Below are 22242 nucleotides of genomic sequence, written 5' to 3' on the forward strand. Positions count from 1 at the left end.
GGAAAAAAAGAAGATGTGAAAGGGCAAAAAGAGAGAAGGATAAAACTTTTGATGTTATATGTTGTGCGTACACATCGGAGTGCATCAAGCTTTTTGAAGACAGGGGTTGTGGTAGATTTCTTGCACAAATTAATCATCCTTTATTCGATTATGAACTCATGAGAGACATAAACTTGCGTATTGTCGTCTAAGTTCATCACACCATCTTTTTAATTGATCTCTTTGATTATCTCATCATGTGATTATGTTGAAAGTAAAACTATGTGTATTAATAATAAGTATTATTTTATATACTAAAAGTAATGCATCACCATATGGTCGGTATTATTTTATTTATAATTTAAAATTATCAAATCATATAATAATATATTATCGTTATTATTCAAATCAGTATCTATTATTAGTATATATAATTTTATGATAAAATTATATGCACATACTTTTGAGTATATAATTGAGTACACAGATGATATGTCATTATATGATTGAGTGATTTTAAATTAACGATAAAGTAACACTTAATCACATGATAACATATCATTTGTGTACTCAATGTATAATAAAAAATATTTGTACATAATATTGCTTATAATTTTATTGATATACCACCGTACAAAAAAAAACCCTAGAATACACTATTTATAGAAGAAAATAATGAATTTTTATTGCTTTTACTTTATTTTTTCTCTCATTGATCTGTTGTAACAATTATAAATATTCTTTTAAAATTTTAAAATGTATATCTATGTCATAAAAATTATATATGAATAATGCAATATTAATTATAAATCAGTTTTCTTCACATCGATATAATTTTATATCAATTTTTTAGCCATTTATTGGAATAAAGGACTAGATAAAATCCTCTACTAACCAAACAATAATAACTTTGACAGAAAAGAAGTTTAGAGTTTTATGGTGATAGATAAAGTTATTTAATGTCAAAAGAACAAGATTATGCGTTTTAATTTATGTATTAACTAATAAGTATGACCAGTTTTACACTTTAATAATGAGTATTAATTTAAAATCATTTGATAATACTTTATTTTTTATTTTTTTAATAATATATTATCGTTAATATATAAATTAATATTTAATTATTATTAATACCCATAATTTTATTGATGCCAAAGCTAAGTATGCATAAATAAATAAAGAAATTGCTTAAGGTTGAAGGCAAAAGAATGAACTTTTCTCTTAGATTGACCAAGCGATAAAATTCTATGATAATTTAAGAATCTTGTCTTGCCCATATAATAATGTTGATTAGTTTCAACGCTTGCGCCATTTTTGAACAAGCATTAGCCATTAAGCATTTCAACCTTATCTAATGAAATTCTAGCTAGATATTTACGACTTTGAAAGAAAAGGCTAAAATTTATATATAAAAAAAATTGTTAGCCTTTTCATATATTGTACGCATCATTCCCATTTATAAGGAAACATCTATAAGTTGGCAAGGAATCTCTTCATAATTCATATATAATTTAAAAGTAACTTTTTTTACTTTAAAAAAGTTCAACGCTTATCGAATAATTATAAGTTCATGACTATAGTTTAATCAATTAGAAATTTCAAGTGATGTATAGTTATTGTAATGGGCAAGTTATTAGTAGGACGACTACTTTCTATTTTTTGCTATTGTTGAGACTGTATGTTATGATTCATACAAAACTTGTCTTGTTTGTAGAAAATCCTAAGGTTATGTGGTTAGATAGGGTTGTTATTAGGGATGACAATTTGAATCCGACTTTAGGGGCCCTGACCCTCTCCAATCCTAACGGGGAGAGAATTCCCCGATAAAAACGGGGAAAGGGACGGGGATGAGAACGAAAAAAATCTTAGTAATCGGGGATGGGGATACATATGTCCCCACCCCACCCCGCCCCGCTCCTCCCCACCCCCTAAATCTAATATATTAATATAATAATTTTTAAATTATTAAATTCTAGACATTTTTACATTATGATTTATTAAAACTATAACTTTAATTTTACTAATTTTTGAATTATCAATTATCATTTTTTACTAATTTCTGAACTATTAATCTAATATATTAAAAAAAACCTCAGAATCTCATTATCATAAAATGCAAATATACCAAATTAATTATGTTTAAATTTCAAAACTTAGTCAGTCAATCCACTAGGTTTTACACACAAAAAAACAAATTATAAACTTGATAAAATCAATTGAAGTGAATGAAAAGTGTTAAATTTAATGTTATTATAAAATTACCCTAAATCACATACATGAAGAGCTATTAATGAAGAGATTGATTATTGCATATTATTAGATTTTATGAAAACTTTGTATTTGAACTAACATAACAATGAATATTTTGAAGCTCTTGTAGCAAGTGATATTTTGGGAGAATATGATTTATTTTATTTATTAAAATACATAAAGAAATTAAAATTTATATTTGCGGATATGGAGAGGGGATTTTTCTCAATGGGAACGGGGCGGGGATGGGGAGGAGATTTTCCTTCACGGAGAGGAGACGGGAATTCTTTGTTATCCCCGTAATGGGGACGGGGCGCGGATGGGGAAGGGGATTGAGATCCCCTCCCCGCCCCTCCCCATTGCCATCCCCAGTTGTTATCGTGGTTTAATGGAGGGATTATGTTATCTGCTGAATGATCATATTGTATAACTTGATTAGTGTTTTCAGAACTGAACCAAGCCAGCCGGTTCAATTGGAAACCAATCCTTGGCCTGGTCCGGTTTGTTTTTAAATATTTATTATCAACAACTTGGTCAAAACCAGTTAAAACCGATTGACCCAAATTTTTTTAATAAACCAGTAAAACCCAATTTACAAGTTTTTATTTTCATTAAATGCATTAATATTTTAATATTAAATTTTCAAATTGAAAAGTAAAAAGTAAAAGTATAGTACTACTATACAACAAGATTTATTTTAAAAATTAAAACATAAAACCAGAAAATCTCTCACATGTCTCCGTCAAACTTTCTCAATGTTCAAAGACAACAACTTAATTAATTTTTTGCGGTAGATAGGAGGTAGGCTAAGTATTAAGAATAATTTTGTATTAATTTAGTTAAATAATTTCGTAAAAATTAACTTTGTATAATTTATATAAGTTTGTTGTGTGAGTAATATAAAAAATTCGGTTTATAAAACTTGTTTTTATACTTTGTTCTAATTTGTAGAAGAATTTATCCTATTAAAATTTGAAGTCAAGAATTAATTATGAATCAAATGAAATTTATGTGAATAATTTTTACTTTAATGTTGTGTATTATATTCTTCATATAAATAAATATATTTAAATATAGTGATAAATTTAAGAATATTTAATAGATGAAACTCTTATTAATTAATAAAATAATTGTATAATATTATAAAAGTATTAAGTTAACTGTTCATGATCATTTATTTAGTTATAGTGGTTTAGATTGAAATTGGCCAGTTGAATTGTAAACCACTAAGACAACTGATTTGATTATCACTCCGCTTTTAAAAAGATTGATCTCGATGATTATTGGTTCAATGATCTATTGTTTGGATTATGAAGTTTGCAATTTGAGTTATTAACATGTGATTTAGGTATAAAATATATGGAATCAAGACCAATGGTTTGATTATTGTATGAGCATTGTATTTGGTATACTATATTATGCATGAAGATATATTTTCATGTTGATAGGGCATAGAAACATGATTAGTTTAAATGGGAATTGAAATTCGTATTCCTAACATCATGCACAATATATCAAGTACAGACACAATTGTGATATACCTAGAATTGTGTTATTTTAAGTCATGCACAATTGCGCATGAGCAGTTGCACGCTTATGCATGCAAAACCTATAAATTTGTAGATGATTTTTCAATGATTATGCAAAGATCACATGTCGTTGACTATTAATTAGTAGACTAGAATGTAGGGAATGCTCGTATGACTAGAATGTACGACCATACATAGGGTAGAGTGAAAATTATACCTTTAAGAAATACGTAGGTCACAAAAGTTAAATGTTCAAATATAGGGCAAGCTACACGCCTATGCACCTGATTGTGCACATCTATGCATGCCTGTTTGTGAAGTCGTGCATAGATGAAAGAAGAGGCACTTTAGTGCATAGTGTGCATAAGCATGTACGCCCATGAGAGACTAATCATACATAGAGAGGTCAACACATGTCTGTACACCTGATAGGGTACACCCATGCATGATGTTTAATAAATAGTAAAAGTTAATGAAACATGCTATGTGTTTAGTGGGTTGTTCTGAAGGATAGTACGAACTTCTTGGGTATGCAATAGTGCTCAATATGGTTATGAGAGTTATGATGTTTAGGGCACAAGATATAAGTAGGGAATAAGGAAAACTTAAGTTGATTATCTGGCTCGACTTGCACACATGTAGCCATTTCATAAGGTCATTATGAAGAGGTACCATGAGTTTATGCTTTATACACTGTTCATAGTAAGACTTGTTCATAGTAGAACACTATACTTATAGTAAAGGTTCCTTGCTTGCAATAAAGCTCAATTTATTTCAACTATTTATTGTGGTATAGGTGAGTGATCTGTATAGTAATACTCACATGACCAAGGTTTCAAATCTCTATATTGATACAATTATAGATGAGATAATGCTTTCACTTAAACAAGTAAGGGATGATATGATTACACCAATTTACAATCTAGAGAGATTCTTTAGTGATTAAGAGGGACCCAAACAACCTTGAGAGATGTGCTATTGATCCTAGAATATCTTAAGTTTACAAATATGAGTAGTAAAACTCATGTCATCATAATAAGAGTTTAAAGATAGATTCTTAATGACCAAGTTGCAATGTGTCAAGCAAAGGGTATCTTGGGGGTTTAATTAAAAATTAGTAGAATCTCCTATTTATTAAGTGACTTTTCAATTTTCATTCACTCCCCACTTTATATATCTTAAAGATGTCAGTGATCGTGATGGTCACGAGGCTAATAATGGTTAACGAGAATAATATTTGTGATATTTGCATCATTTTTTGTTTTAATTGTTATTTTAGTAATGAGTCTAGACACACACACACATATATATAGGGCTAGTCATCCCTACTAAGTGGCCCCTCCTCACTCTCAATTTCCCCCTAAATAATAAGTTAAACAAAGCAAATAATCAAATCTAATTAAAGAAGTTGTTCAAGTTGAAACGTTGTTGAAAAGAGTAGTAAAGAAAATTAAAAAAATTGAAAAAAGTTTCCTTTTTCTATTTTTATTTTGGTGGTTGTCTATTTCAACAGTTTATCATGCACACATTTATGTGAGCAATATGACATCAAAAAATAATTTATTTTGTTGGCATGAAATCTTTTTAAGGGAATGATTTTAAGTAAGCAAAATGAGACAAAAAAATTGATTAGTGCCCTCCAACTTGAATGAAATCACTTTAAAAAATCAAATAATTTCTGAACATACTACACTCTAATTTATAGTTTGTTTTAACATTTCAACTTTGATTCTCACATATACCATAACTTCAAATTTTCTATATCAATAAGAAATAGATTTTGCCAATTATAATTTTGGGTGCTAAAATTATAATTTTTATATGTAAATTTTCATTTTTTTTTTTTTTTGCAAAGGACTCTTTTCCCCTACTAAGTGGCCCACTCTCCCTCAATTTGTCCCCATAATAAGTTAACAAAAAACAACTATGAATGCAACAAAAGCAATTCGAATTCGGACATTGTTGAGACAACGACGAAAATTAAAAAAAGTTAGAACAAGTTTCCTTTTTGCGGAGTTTGTCTGTTTCAATCATTTATAAAATATATAATTCTAATGTATACATTTAACTAGCAAAATGAGCTCGAAAAATAATTTATTTTGTTGGCATGGAATCTTTTAAGGGAATGATTCCCAAATAAAATTGATTAGTACCCTTCTTTTTTTTTTTAAGTTTTTTTTTTACAAGTTTATCCTGAATGAAATAATTAAAAATGACAAAATAATTTCTAAACACTCTATATTAATTTATATTTTCACTTTAAAATTTCAACTCTAATTCTTGCATAAATCCTAAGATAAAAAATTTCAAAATGGGTAAATAATTTTTTATTTCAAATGTTTTTATACATGATGAACATAATTTCCTGAAGCCAGCCATGGAGAAAGTAATCATCCAATGGGATAAATATGAATCTGAAAAAGAGAAAGCAAGTTTTAAATTTAAAGTTGGGAAAAGGCAGTATAAAGGTTTAAAATTAGGAAATAACAATTTCATCACCTAAAATTACTTACAGATTACAAAATTATTGTGAAGGGCTACGAAAGAATCTTTAAAAATAAGGGGCCCAAAAGAGTGAAATGGTGGGGATGACCTTGTAATTTTGACTTGTAAAAGTTCAATTTTTTTTAAAAGGGGAAATCACCCATACTAAGTGGCCCCTACTTACCCTTTGTTTGTCTCACATAAAAGTTAATTAAAAGTAATTATTCCTATCCAATCAAATCAATTGCTCAAATTCAAACATTGACACAATGACAAAATTTGGAAGAAGTTTAAAAAAAATTTTCAATTCTTTATTTGGGTAGTTGTCCATTTCAGTAGTTTATATAGTTTTAATGCAAACAATTAACTAAGCAAAATAAGCAGGAAAATAATTTATTTTGTTTGCCATGAAATGAGGGGATTGATTTTAATCCTTAATAAAATTGATTGATATCCTCCCCTTTTTGAATGAAATCACTAAAAAGGACAAAATAATTTCTAAAACACTTCACACTAAAAGTAACAATTCGAATCCAATTAAAATAGTTGTTTGAATTTGAACGCAATATAAGGACGAAAATTTAAAAGAATTCAAAAAAAATTAATTTTTTTATTGGGTGGTTGTCTATGTTAATAGTTTCTACGATAGCTCAATTTATACATAATAGAATAAGGTAAAAAAAATAAATAATTTAGAGTAATATTATGTCTATAACTTTATACCCAAATAATAATACGTTGTTATTTATGTATAAATTATACGTAAAAATTATACACATAATTTTATTGAATAATTTATTTTGTTGGTATGAAATCTTTAGGGGAGGGATTTGAACCTTTAATATAATTGATTTGTATCGTTCACTTTTAAAAGTTTTTTTTTTTTAACAAGTTTAACCTGAATGAAATTACTAAAAATGGCAAAATAATTTCTAAAGTCACTCCACCCAATTTTTAGGAAATAACAATTTCATCACCGAAAATAAATTAAATTTATTACAAAATTACAGGAAAAGGGATTTAGAATTAAGGAAGCCAAAAATCAAAATTTTGGGTGATAAAAATAATCTTTTACTATGTTGTCTCTACTCACCCCAAGTTAGTCCCAGATAATAAGTTAATCAAAAGTAACTATTCAAATCATATTAAAGCAATTATTCGAATTCGAAAGATGATTTGTAATGAAAAAAAAAAAAAAAGGTTTCCTTTTTTTTTTATTTTAATAAAATGGTTCATGTTTTACCTGTTAGAATTCTAATGTATAGAATTAACTAAGTAAAATGAGCTCAAAAAATAATTTCTTTTGTTGGCATGAAATCTTTTAGAGGACGGATTTTAAATCCTATTAAAATTTATTAGCATCCTTCCCTTATAAATGTTTCTTTACAAGTTTAACCTTAATGAAAAAAATTTCAAAATAATGATGAAATAAATGGCTGAATAAATATAGAAAAACAAATTTTAAATTTAAAAATGGGAAAATGCATTATTAATAGAAAAACTAATAGAGTTTGAAATTGGGAAAATTGTTAGCAAAATGAAATTTTTAGGAAATATCAATTTCTGCACCCAAAATAAATTACAATTGAATAGAAAATTATAGTAAAGGGGGATAAATGAAAATTTTAGAAATAGGAGGGCTGAAAATTATCTTAGGTGATGAGATTGTAGTTTTATACGAAGAAATCCATTTCTTTGCAAAGGGCAGTTCGCCCACCCAACTCACACTTTGTTTTTCACATAAACCCAACTTAAATTTTTCCAAGCATGCTTCACTCGATTATATGTTTTTTTTATAACCAAAGATCTCATTTGTATTTATTAAATGGATAAATTGAGATATAATGATCGGATCTATACTCATTATATCAAGTAAGTTAAGATTTCATAAGTATTACAGAGATTCAAACTCAAACCTTCATCTTAAAAGTTATAATCTTTCACCAGTTTTACTAACTCCTGAAGTCTAAATTTTAACTCTAATTCTCACATAAACCCAACTTAAATTTTTCTAAATCATTTTTAATTCCAAATGTTTTTATATTTGATTAAATAAATTGCTGAAACTATGATAGAGTAATCATACAATGAGATAATTACAAATATAAAAGAAAAAAAACCAAGTTTTAAATTTAAAGTTGGATAGGCAGTGTTAAGAAAAAGTAAGAAATTTTGAAACTACAAAAAATGGGGGCAAAAAGAAATTTTTCGGAAATAACAAATTCATCAGCAAAATAAATTACAATTGACTTTAAAAAAAAACAATAAAATGAAAATTATAGTGACAAAGGGGGCCAGAGAAAAATTTTGGGTGCTAAAATTTCAATGTTTTTTGCAAAAGGCGGTTCAACGTTTCAATGTTCCCAAGGGGGCTCTGCAGAAAGCTGTGTTTGTCCCACATAAAAAGTCGAATCTCATTAAAGTAATCGTTGAAATTCGAACATTGAAACAGTTACACATTCCAATATGCGACTACTTTAGTCGCCCTCCACACCGTGGGTTTCTCCCAAATAAAATTAAAACAGTTGTTCGAATGTTGAGACAGTTACGCATTACAAGATACGATTACTTTATGACCAGAGAATTCAAAATCAAATAAATTTTATATTAATTATTTATATTTTTAATATAAGATTTTAATTTTATATATTATATTTGAGATCTTAATATATCATCACTTTCTATGGTTTTAATATCTATATTAGTTAGTTAATTATGTATTAATTTTGGATAAACATTGTAATGTTAGTGTCATTACTCATATTATATGATTATAACTAAAATGTATGATAATGATTTTGATACCAAATAATATAAACTTTAATAGAATCACATATTAAAAATTGATTATTAGATGAGAAAGTCTAAAGACAAATAAACCTTATATTATTTGTTTATAGTTTCTAATATAAAATTTAAATATCACATCTTATTCTTGAAATTCTAAAACTTTAGTGACCCCTATACACCTTTCGTTTTTCCCAAATGTTATGTTAATCCGAAAGTAAGTATTCGAATCCAATTAAAGTAGTTGTCCAAGTCCGGCCAATAAGGTAGTTACACATTGCAAGATGTGAATACGACTAGCTGCAGCAGTGACTAGAAGTTTTTCTCTCATTTTCTTTTAAATCGAACTCTTTACTTCAACCACCTTACATATCATTTTTTTATGGAAAGAAATTGTGTACGTATATTATAATAAATTCATCTAAAAATTATCATTGAAATATTCAATCATCAAATTTTATCAAAATTATGTTAATGATAGCTCACATCAAAAAATTTTCGAACAAGTAATTGAATTTTAACCAGTTATAGAGCTCTTTATGTTTTGCTGAAGCCGGTCCAAAGCATTGATCCCCATCATTTTACATCACAGTCTAAATCATTTCATTCTGCTCAAAAGCAACAACAAAAAGTAAATAAATAAATAGTTTTTTTTTTTTTCATATTTTGATGTGATATAATTTAATCTTTATTTTGACGCATGCGTTTGAATAGTGCACCCTCTACATGCAAACATTTGTTATCAATCATTTAACCTAATCTAGGAAAATTATATAGAGTTGGAAATTTTATAGGCCAAAGGACTATTTTCCACCCAATTTTTAATGTTAAGACAAATCCATGATTATAAAGTTTAAAAAATTTAAAGTCTCATTTATAAATTAACTTTTATTAAAATTTTTTGTTAAAGATAAAAAAAAAAATTATTATTTTATTAATTATATTAAAAAATATAAATTTTATTAAATTTTCCTCATAGATTTTAAAAATTAACAATTTTATTCCTATCTAAAGTTTTCTAACTTTAAAAAGTAACATTTGTCTCTCTAAAAAACATAGGGTTTATTTTTTACCCTCTTCGACCACCATCTCTAGCCACCGACGATGATTCTTGAACCCACACACCGACTCTCATCTCTCCAACAAGAAGAAGAGTTGTTTGGAATTCTGAATCGACAAAGACTTGTCTTTTTACATTCCAGAGGAAGTGACAAGGGTTCATCGATTCGTCTGAATCAATGCGTCTTTGTCATGAGTCGAAAAGGGTGAAAGATGGTGGTCAGTGTGTCCTCAAGCAAAAGCATTATTGTTGGTGACAGGAGATGGTAGCCATACACACACACACACACACACACACTCTATCAATATTACATGCACCCAATTTTAAGTTTTCAGTTTAGTATATGTGTTATTTTGTGATTATATATTATTTTATATTTAATCAAAATCATTTAATGATATAATAATACATCATTTGAATACCTAATTGGATATTCAAAACTAAGTATATATAATCTTATTGTATATATACATATTCATTTCATAATAAATATTGATCAAGATTATTACCACTAATCGGGATTCATCTAAAATGTGAAAGGAATCTCAAGATAGTGTGTATAGTTTCCAATTCTTTCATGGACTTTATTTATGATTTTAATTATTTTGATTCAATAACAGTAATTACTTGAACCAAAGTATATGCTGGAAGTCCTTTAAAGTGAAAATTATTGTAAAAAAATCTTTAGAAGTATATTATCTCACATGTGCCTATCCTATTGAAAGGAATTCTTTTATATATTATAGATGAAGGTATTTTTCATAGATGGGACCCCAAAATAAAGATAAATCGTTTGCGGATGAAGATTATATTCCAAGGAGCAGTGTAGAACCATGATTGGTTGCTTTACATTTTTTCTTAAAAAAAAAAAAAAAAACATGGGTCATAAGAGAACCTTCCTTGAATGGAAAGGGCTAGCTTGACGGGGAACTTAGAGCAATTCTCCATCACATATTCAAAAGCATACAACTTTGATCATACAGGGAATGTTGCCTCCCTACCAAATTCAACATGTCATTTTCTTGGTACAGTTTGTTGTCCATTAGATATATTATGTTTAACCAATAGAAATGTGCACTCAGTTGTAAAGATCCGATTAGATAGATATCAATATGGAGTGTCATAATATAATTGAGATTTTTAAATTAAAAATAGAATAACATTCTATTACATAATGACGTATTATCTAAATACCTAATTAGGTACTTAAAATTTGGTATATATAACATTATAAACATACATAATTAGTGTACAATATGAAAATTATATCATTAGATGTATAATACAATCTTTTTTTTATTAACATATACATACATAATCGACAGTGACAGACCTAAAAATAAAACTTAAGGGGATTACGGTTGAATAAAAGTAAAATATATGAGGTCTTTTAAAAAATAATAAAATTTAAAAATAATATGAATAAATTAAAGTTTAAAATTTATATTGATTTTTTTCTATACATTTAAACTAATGAATTTTCAAACACAAGAGGGCTCAACTAGCCTCCCTTGAGGCTAATAATCGCTATATACTAAGATATCTATTGGATATATGACATAAGAAGGTTTATTGTATAGTAGATGCATATATAATATCTTTAAATTTGATCATTTAAACTAAATTTACTATTATTATTTTGATATTTACATGTTGTTTTAATATTTAAGGGTGTTTAAATGGTGCAATATGTGTTATTTTGTATTGGTAAACAATTTTAGAAAACTAGATATGCATAAATTAGGAAATCAACTTAAAAACAAAGAATCCTAATAATAAAAAAGTCATGGTTGAAGGTTAAAATAGTATTTTTATCATCTATGAATTTAAAAAAAAAAAAATCACTTTTGTGTTAAACCTAAATGTTTTAAACATTATACTCTAGCTTTTAAAAAGTATAAAAACTTATATTTACACCTTTAAAATGTTACCTACTATTCGATAGTAATCTCGACATTATTAGTGGTGTCAGATAAAGTGGGAAATGTTGATATTAGTGAGATGAGTTGTCAAAAGTTGTAATTGACACAAAATAGAGTTGAAAAGGAGGAGATTGACACATTTAGAGAGTTATCGAATTTTATCGACATGAAATAAAATAGAAACAACTACATCATCAAGGAAATGAGGCAAAGATAGATAGATTAATGTCAAAAGTGTCTATGGAAGTTGAATCAACGTTAGAGATGAGTCATTGTGAGATTGTCAAGGGGTGGAAAAATGTTATTTTATCATCAAAAGGTGGGAAAGAATTTTAAGCTAAACTGTGGGTGGAAAAATGTGATTTACTAGCCTAAATAACATCAAATCCCAACTAGGAAGTAAAATTTAAAAAATAAAAATAAAAAAAGAAACCCTTATCACATCAACTAATTCAAGCCTAAAGCTCAGGTGACCAGAGTCTGAGCCCAAGCTTGGGCCTTGGTCTGATTTTGTAAAAACCAAGACAGTTTCCTTACTTTTAAAAACATATATATATATATATATATATGATATAAAAGAGCGAGTGAGTGACATAGATTCTTACTCAATGAGCTTTCTAAAATTAATGTGAGTTTAATTCGATTTGTTGTGAAAGGTGATTTACTCTTATTAAATGACCTTTAATCACTCTTGGTTTGTCTGAGATTATAAGTTAATCAAAAGCAACTACTTGAATCCAATTAAAGCAATTGTTAAAATTCTAACATTGTTGAGAAAATTATGAAATAAAAAACAAGTTTCTTTTTTTTGGATGGTTGTCTATTTCAGTAATTTATAAAATATTGAATTTTGGTATAACACCTTTCTTTATATATATATATTCTTGCCCGAAATATAGATTTGAAGTAATATGTTTACTCAAAACTTTAGCAACTGTACAATGAATATTAAAAATATGATATACACTTAACAATCAAAACGTGCAAAAAGGTGTAAAAATATTTAATAAGGACAACAATAATATAATAAACAATGTCAAATCATCCACAAATACAAACATGTCTGAAATCCACAAAGGGACCGTGCATATTTTAATAGCATAACTCCATAATACATCATAAATATCCAAATGGTAAAATGACCAAAATGCCCCTCTACTTATGCAACATCTCAAGTTTACTCACTGGCTTTCTTGCTACTTCGCTGCTCATCTTGCCTACCTGTAAAACTATAACAAGAAATACGATGAGTGAAAACACTTAATAAATATATGACTTCTCAGTATCTTGCAGACAACTTAACTCATAACCAATGTGCTCCAATTCTCAAATCCAATGTGGTACTCTCGAATGTTTCTCCAATATCTCAAATACTCATTCGAACAAAATTGGCACACTTATGTCATAACTCCATCGGTACCATCATTCCAAATGACTAATGTTAAATGATGTATATTGACATCTCATATGTCTAGTGAAAGCATACGACAATTAAAAATATCTTAAAAAAAAAAAATCTTCAATTTTTGGGAATGAAATTAAAATTTAATCCCTAAAATAATCATTTTAAGATAAAATTAAAATTCCGTCACTAAAAGTAAATTCAATGATGAAATTAAAAACATCTTTAAATATTTCGTTACTAAATTAAATATTTGTTATAGCATTATCAATGTTAAAATATTTCATAGCTTTGATTATGCATCTTGTACTTGTTAAAATATTTCATGCACAGTCGATTAAAAAGAATTCTAATGTAATATCGATTATCAAAAGGTAAGGTTACAAGAAATTATATCATTGATATATCTCTGATACAATTAGAAATTTAGAGATTTATTCATATTCTGATTGTATAGAAATAAGATAATTATATCAATTACATAATCTTGATTATGTAAGAAGTGAGAGCTTTTCTACATAGACATAAGGTAAATTAGAAAAAAAAGCAATGTTATATATATTAAGTTTTGAGTATTTAATTAGGTATCCATATGATATGTCATCATGTAATTAAATATTACTTTATTTTTTAATTTAAAATCACTCTTCAATCACATGATCATATATCATATATATAATCAATCAAATACTTAAAACTGGATGCATATAATTTTATTGTTTGAAAAATAATCTTGTAGGAAATTGCCTATTGAAGTCCTTCCCATTGTCTTGGATGAAAATACTTCTATCTACGTATTGATTTGATTGTAGATGATATGCCATGGTCATCAATAGTCGCCTTTATATTAAAAGGGTATTTGATTTAAGTAATATTTTATTATAAAAAAATGAAAGATTATTTAAAATATTATTGAATATAAATTATTACTATTTTTGATACAATTTAGTAGGTATAAATAATGATTGTGTTTGGTTAGAGATAATAAAATAATACTATGATGTTATTTTACTTAAATATCCTTAGGTATGATTATTTTAAAATATATTTCATATTACTTGTTATATTAATTAAAAGTAAGAGTATTTTAGTCATAACAAATTAATAAATAAAAATAAAATTATAATAAAATCAAGATTATCTTGATAATTTTTTAATACTTAAATGGAGATAGTAATCAGATTACCACTTCTATTACTTACCACATCATCATTGGTAATATAAAATTACTGTTTTATTATTGAAAAATGAAACTAGATAATGTAAGTAATTTTTAATAATAAAATATAGATTACCAAAATAATATTTCTATAATAAAAACCAAATGACTCCTAAAAAGGCATTTGATTTTAATAATGTTTTATTATCAAAATAGAAAAATTATCTAGATTATATAGAAAATTATTGAGTATAAATAATTAGATAAAATTTAGTAGATATAAATAATTTTTGTGTTTGGATAAAGATAATAAAATAATATTAATAAATTATTTTACTTAAATGCCTTTGAATATAATTAATTTTAAATATTTTTATATTATTTGTTGTATTAATTAAAAATAAATTTAATTTTGTCTCAAAAAATTAAAAAATTAAGATTATCTTGACAATCTTTTAATACCTAAGATGAAAGTGGTAATCAAATTACCACTTATATTGCCTTTCACGTCAATATTGGTAATAAAATATTTCCGTAATTTTTTATTTTTGACAAGCTAAATAAAATAATATAAATAATAAAATATAAATTATCAAAATAATCTTTAAATATTTACAACCAAACGAACCAAAAATTAGCAAGGGCAACTACAATTTCCAAAATTTTGAAGTTATATTAGTGGAAAATAGAATTTCATCATCTTAGCATTTTAGGCCCCTTTATTTCTAAACCTTTTATTGTACCCCACTAAACGTAGTTTACTAAAAAAATTGTTTAACTTTGTTCTCCCTCACTCATATATAGCATTACTCTTTGCCCCCTCCAAACTATAATTTCCTCATTCCTGTCATTTCCAATTAGTTATGATTTTCTGAAGTTGTAATAAAAAGTTTGTGTGTGTGTGTGTACACATATATATAAACTTTGATCTTTGATCTTATTGGTATACATGGAGCGTCAGTAAGTGTTCAGAGAGTGTTGTCCTCAAGTGAAATTGTCTACAGGGAAGAGTAAAAGGTCAATTGGTGATTTGCCAAAGTGGTTTTGAAAATAAACCCAAGAAATATCAATCTGGGTAACTTTTACAAACTCATAAAAATCTCTATTCTCTCTCACCTTCCCTCTTTTCTTCGTTTTTTTTCTACACCCTAGCTAATATCAGTTTACCTTAGCACTGTTGTTCACCTTGATTACTTGGATCTCCACATGGTATCAGAGTAAAAACAGTAGCTACCATACATATCAAAACGGTGATGTCGAAACTCAATCTGGTCCAAGGGGTGTGCTCTTTTTCAAACCCAGCCAAACTCAGAACACTCTGTAACCAGCCCTAATTTGCACATTTTTAAGTAATGAAGAAACTGAGAACTGGCAATCGCACACAAGGTTAAATCAAAATAATGGCAAATAGAATGTAGGGTAGTCCACTCAAGAGAACTGGCAATAGCAATCAATGGAAGAAAACTCCAAATATAAAAAGAACAATCAAATCTCAACTGGGAATCATCAGTTTATTTAAACTCTACAGTGGCAATAACGAAATTTCTATGTATGGAAACAAATATCTAACATAAACAAGTTCATCCCTTGTGAAAAGCAAAAAATATATATATAAATCCAAAAACACATAAAACATGGTAAAATTCACATAGGTTCCTGCCGAAAATGTCACTTTCAAGTCCAACTAAAACAAACTGCTCAAGCCTGCCATGACAAGAAAATATAATCAGAAATAGGGCATTGAACATTAGATTTAAATCAGTTTTAAGTCAACAGATAACTGTTGAGCCAACCTTATTAGCAATGTTGTTGGAGAGCCAGTCCAGCCCCTCGTATAGTCCTTCACCGGATGTGGCGCATGTGCTCTGGATGTACCTGAAAGGAATAAAACATGATTTCTCAATAAAATCAGACAAACTTCATAGTTGTTGGGAACATAGAGAGAGAAGGGATTTTGTTACTGTACCAGTGTCGTTGGCGAAGGGAGTGAAGACCAAGCTTGTCAGTGATCTCAGCAGCATTCATAGCATTTGGAAGATCTTGCTTGTTTGCAAAAACAAGCAGCACAGCATCCCTCAACTCATCCTATATGTGAATGAGCAAAATATCAGATTTAAAGCCCAAAATATGACATTAAAAACAGAAATTAACATGAAAAATGATTCAATATAAATAACCATTTTCCACCAATAGCATGAGGATTTATTTTATTACCTCATTCAGCATTCGGTGCAGCTCATCCCTGGCTTCAACCACACGGTCGCGATCATTGCTATCAACCACGAAGATAAGCCCTTGGGTGTTTTGGAAATAATGTCTCCACAATGGACGAATCTGAAAGTGGACCACCAAATATATGAGAGTCCAGGTTACTTAAGAAATTGTGGTTGAGAGAGATGAAAGAGGGAACAAGAGATAATTAACACAATGACAAACAAAAAGAATCTAATAGTTATAGGCAGTATGTGGTTACTGAGATTACAGAAAGATCTAATAATATAACATAAACTATTACTCAGTCAATCGAAACAAGGACACAATGATGAATTACACACAGAATATCAATAATAATAGTTAGTACTTAATTCTTTTTTATGCACGTGCACAAATGGCCAAACCAACAATTCCATATTATAATACCATCTAGCAACTTTCATTTTGTACAAGTCACAAGGCAAATGATAGTGTTACAGAGAGTAACAGAGTGACTGAGTGAGTGTTACTAGCATTTTTCTTAAACACCATTATTAGTACATAATAACATGCATGTAAGAAATCATCTAGCCTTTTATTTAAAAATAGAAATGAGCTCACTAATTAGAAAGATAATCAACAATGGAGACATGTTAAATCATTTACATATAACACAGGCTCCATCACAAACCAATATACAACTGGAGTTCCACAGGCATAGAATACAAGATAATTCAATGAAGGATGACCAAACTCGATCAGTTAAGTGACACTTCCCAGGCCCTCTATGCAGCTTCCACACATATACATATGCTCGAAGAAAACAAAAACACTAACAGCATTCATCAGTATATACATCATATCTGCCACATTGCGGATTGCCTTTCCTCATACAAGAGGAAAAACATGAAATACAGGATGGCATTAATAGATGTAGCTTATGATTATGTTATGTACTGATGGAGGGAAATCTTATCAGCACAAGACCGTCAATAAGCACATGAATTACCAACCAAAACTACATACACAAACAGATATATACACACACCAAGGATAAAACATGCATGCATCTTTATGTTTAGACGCCATGTCTCCCACAATGTGGATTGCTCCTCATACAGTGAAGAAAAACATGAAATGCAAGGTGGCATTAATAGATGTAGCTTATGATTATGTTATGTACTGATGAAGGAAAATCTTCTCAGCACAGGACCATCAATAAGCACATGCACAACACATAACAGAAATTATGCATACTCCACAAACATATATATTGATGTCTGCCACGACGTGGATTGCCTTGCCTCATACAGTGAAGAAAAACATGAGATACAAGGTGGCATTAACAGATGTAGCTTATGATTAAGTTATGTACTGATGGAGGGAAATCTTCTCAGCACAAGACCGTCAATAAGCACATGCACAGCACATAACAAGAATCATGCATACACAACAAACATAGATAATAATACACATCATATTCACCACACTGCAGATTAGCTTCCTAATAAAGTAGGAGGAAAACAAGAAAGACAGGATGGCATTAATAGATGCAGCTTAAGATTATGTTACACATTGATGGAGAAATATCTTGTCAACACAGGACCATTGACAAGCACATCTATTAATATAAGTATCCAAACATTAATTGCATATATGATGCCTCCAAATAGTCTCTCCACATAAAGGAAGGGGAATAAATGAGAAGAGAAACATCCAAGACTGTAGCTTATGATAATGTTATGTGCTGACGGATACCTGTCTAATCAGCACAAGACCGTCAATAAGCACAAATACAACCAAAGATATTAAATGAAAAATCAATTAATAAAGCACCTAAATACATACATACATACATATACATACAACAGACTCCAGTATGTCATTAAATGTTTTTCTACAGCCCAATAAGAAGAAACATGAAAGGCAAAGTGGTGTCCATAGATAAAAAACTGAACACTCCACAATATGTCCTTAATGAACAAAAACCACCACAAATCACATGCCAAAGTAACCTTTTCTAACGTAACCAACCATTCAAAGACAGTTACCCTGAAATTTCTCAAATACAATTAAAATTAATGTTTCCATTCTCACATACCTTGTCCTGACCTCCAACATCCCAAACAGTGAAACTAATGTTCTTGTACTCAACAGTCTCCACATTGAATCCTGCCCGAAAAGCAAAAATTACCATCATCCATAAGATTCATTGTAAATGTGCTCACTATAAAGAATCTAACACTTAACCCTTATTATGCAAATCATACCAATTGTAGGAATGGTTGTCACGATCTCGCCCAGCTTAAGCTTGTACAAAATGGTGGTCTTACCAGCTGCATCAAGACCCACCATCAGAATTCGCATCTCTTTCTTGGCAAAAAGCCGACTGAAAAGCTTGGTAAATGACAGCCCCATATTGCAATAATCTTAGCTGCATAAAAAATAATCCAATTCAGAACCTTAATCAACATAACACAAAATAATAATACTATAACAAACTGAAAGACCTACAACATCAACACAACAAATCATCCTACACAAAAATAGAAAATCAATTTCCCCTTGAAACAAACATATTTTCCATTACAAAACCACAACTACGCACAACCACATATTTTTAATATTTCAAAAATCCCATGATCTACCAATTTATACGATCATATAACGAAAATAACTTACAATTGAACTAAAAAAACACAGACCACAATTAGATCTGATAAATCCCAATGCACACTATCCCAAAAAGAACATAGAATCCAACTACCAAATCCAAAATAGAAAAATGAAATCTTTCGACGACACAATGAATCTCACACAAACATCATCAACTCAAATGGCTTCATCCTCATTCCATCAAGCACAAGCAAATGGGTATCCACAGAAAAAATCCAAGCAGCAAAATCACAATCAGATCCACGAAATACTCCCAGTTCCATCAAAAACCGAGATTAGATTTCAGCTTTGAACAAACAGAACACGCAAAATACCACTAAAAGAAGCTCAAATTAAATCAGATCTAAACATATACATAGCAATAAACTCAAACCCAGATCTAAATCACACTAACATCATAAAAAATTCCGCAAAAAACCAGTAAAGAGCGATTATAGAATCACACAACGGGCCAAATACATAACCCACATAAAAAATGCAAAAAAAAAAAAAAAAAAGAAGAATGGAGAGAAAGAGATTACAAGATCTGAAGGAGGCCGCCCGAGAGGGAGAGAGAAATGGGATGAAAAGAACTACAGAGATATTTATAGACCAACAGAGATGACGGGAGTTTGACGACCTTAGCTTACCTGTCACTGAAATGGGGTGTCACTTTCTCACGGCGTTAAGGAATCGTTAAGGGGTGTGTGTAAAATAGCGTGGGAAGGTGCATGGACAGTTGCTTAAATTCTATTTTAATTAATATTTTACGAGCAAATAAAAAATATTAATATATTACCATAAAATTAATGCCAGAGGACTATTTCCCAACAAAATTTTATCATACTCTCAAAAATATATTTACCACAGTTGAAAAACTTAAATACTTATTTATAAATTAATTTTTATTAGAATTTTTTGTTAGGGATAAAAGTAAAATCGTTATTTTATCACAAAACTTTAAATCCTGAATATTTATATAATTTTTTCCCCTTAATTTAGAAGACTAACAATTTTTACTATTGTCAAACTTTGAAAAGCTACAATTTCTCTCCTAGGGTTTCAATTTTTCAGGTGGCTCAATGAAATCTGACCGTCGTAGGGAGAAACATCAACCTAAGAGAAGAAGCATCGACGAAATCCGACCGACACTCAGACCTCTAGGATCATCATTGTCCAAATGTGTCAATGTTTCTAGACAACAAAGATCCCAAAGGTTTGAGTGTTGGCCGGATTTTGTCAATGCTTCTTCTCCCCTAGGGTTCATCTTCATTTGACAAAATTGGTCTAGTAAAAACATCAAAAATAAGAGAAGAATATGGTGGGAGGACCGACCAATGGCAAAAATAATATCTGGTCACTAAAGATAGAAAAAAAAAACCCTAAGGGGAAATTATAGCTTTTTAAAGTTTAATCATAGGAGAAACTATTAATTTTTTAAATTAAGAGAGAAAAATGATATAATTTTCTAAGATTTTAAGGTTTAGTGATAAAATAACTATTTTACCCTTGTCTCTAATAAAAAAATTTAATAGATGTTAGTTCATGGGTGGGTGCTTGTAGACCTGGCCACAGGCCGGTTTGGCCTATGAACCAGGCCGAAACCGGCTCGGATAAAACCAGAACCGAAACCGGTAAAATCAAAACCCGATTGAACCAGAACCGAAACCGAATTTTACTGGTTCGGTCCGGTTCACCTAATTTTAAACCGTGAAACCGCGCGGTTCACATGCGGTTAATGAACTGATAGGTAAACCGGTGGTTTACATAATCTGAACCAGAAAATTTTAATTTATTTTTCAATTTTTTTTATTTTTTTAAATTGAAAAAAAAAGAACCAACGACTGTTGGTTCCCTGCAAATTCAGATTTTATGCAGGGGACCAAAGTGCAAAATTTTTGCACTACCCTGCAAAAATTCTAAATTTCTTTTCACCCCCTTTTTTTAAATTTTGTTTTTAAAATTTTTCCTATATATATCCATTCAATCTCTCAATTCTCCCACTCAATCCTTCAAAGTCTCTCATTTACTCTTATTTTCATTCTTTCAATTCTTAATACTCTCTCAATCTTTCAATCAAATTCTCTCAAATTTAATTAAATTCTTTCTTTATTTTTTATTAATTCCAATTTCTATTTCTAATTCCAAATTCTCTCAAATTTTATTAAATTCTTTCCAATTCCAAGCATTTCTTTTAATTTTCAATTATTGTATTTAAAAAAATTAAAATTTTCAATTTTAATTTAAGATTTTAGAATTAACGGTTCAATGTCGGTTTCGAACCGGGGTTATGAATCGGAACCGTCGGTTTCAAATAGGGGTTATGAACCGGAACCATCGGTTCCGAACCGGTTATAAATCGTCCTATTACAGTTTCGGTTCAGGGTTCTTATTTTTTTGAATCGTGAATAGGGCTGGATTCGAGCCGAGCCAGCTCGGGCTCGAGCTCGGCTCGGCTCGGTTCGAGCCCGAAACGAGCCGGGCTCAGCTCGGCTCGATCGAGCTCGAGCCGAGCCCGAGCTGGCTCGGTATATTTTTTAAAAAATTTTTTTATACAAAACGACGTCGTTTTGATTTTTATATATATACAAAACGGTGTCGTTTTGATATAAAAAATGAGCCGAGCCGAGCCGTTACCGAGCCGAACTGAAAACGAGCCGAACTCGAGCCGAGCCGAATTCGGCTCGAGTCGAGCTCGAGCCGAACTCGAGCCGGCCCTCAAAAAGTCGAGCCGAGCCCGAGCTGGCTGCGAGCCGAGCTCGGCTCGGCTCGAATCCAGCCCTAATCGTGAACCGTGGCCAGGACTAGGTGTTTGTAGGGTT

At 29.4% G+C, this 22242-nt stretch overlaps 1 protein-coding gene across 1 annotated transcript; it reads right to left on the bottom strand.

The window, feature by feature from the left end:
* Positions 1 to 16045: 16045 nt before the first annotated feature.
* LOC123208879 (ADP-ribosylation factor) lies at positions 16046 to 20108 on the bottom strand. The gene is made up of 7 exons (XM_044626497.1): positions 19963 to 20108; positions 19036 to 19199; positions 18867 to 18937; positions 16787 to 16906; positions 16539 to 16657; positions 16366 to 16447; positions 16046 to 16276 (listed from the first exon to the last, which is right to left on the bottom strand). Exons 2-7 carry the CDS (start codon positions 19181 to 19183, stop codon positions 16271 to 16273), a joined length of 546 nt encoding a protein of 181 aa, XP_044482432.1. The 5' UTR covers positions 19184 to 19199; positions 19963 to 20108; the 3' UTR covers positions 16046 to 16270.
* Positions 20109 to 22242: the final 2134 nt, after the last annotated feature.

Source organism: Mangifera indica, chromosome 2, assembly GCF_011075055.1.
Source record: "Mangifera indica cultivar Alphonso chromosome 2, CATAS_Mindica_2.1, whole genome shotgun sequence".
NCBI classification, from domain to species: Eukaryota; Viridiplantae; Streptophyta; class Magnoliopsida; order Sapindales; family Anacardiaceae; genus Mangifera; species Mangifera indica.

What these genes read in the sequence shown, in the direction of transcription:
- LOC123208879 (XM_044626497.1), bottom strand. Translation starts at nt 19,183, where the DNA reads ATGGGGCTGTCATTTACCAAGCTTTTCAGTCGGCTTTTTGCCAAGAAA. An exon ending in GACAACCATTCCTACAATTG is followed by an intron (nt 18,938 to 19,035) that starts GTATGATTTGCA and finishes CTTTTCGGGCAG; the next exon opens with GATTCAATGTGGAGACTGTT. An exon ending in ATGTTGGAGGTCAGGACAAG is followed by an intron (nt 16,907 to 18,866) that starts GTATGTGAGAAT and finishes GTCCACTTTCAG; the next exon opens with ATTCGTCCATTGTGGAGACA.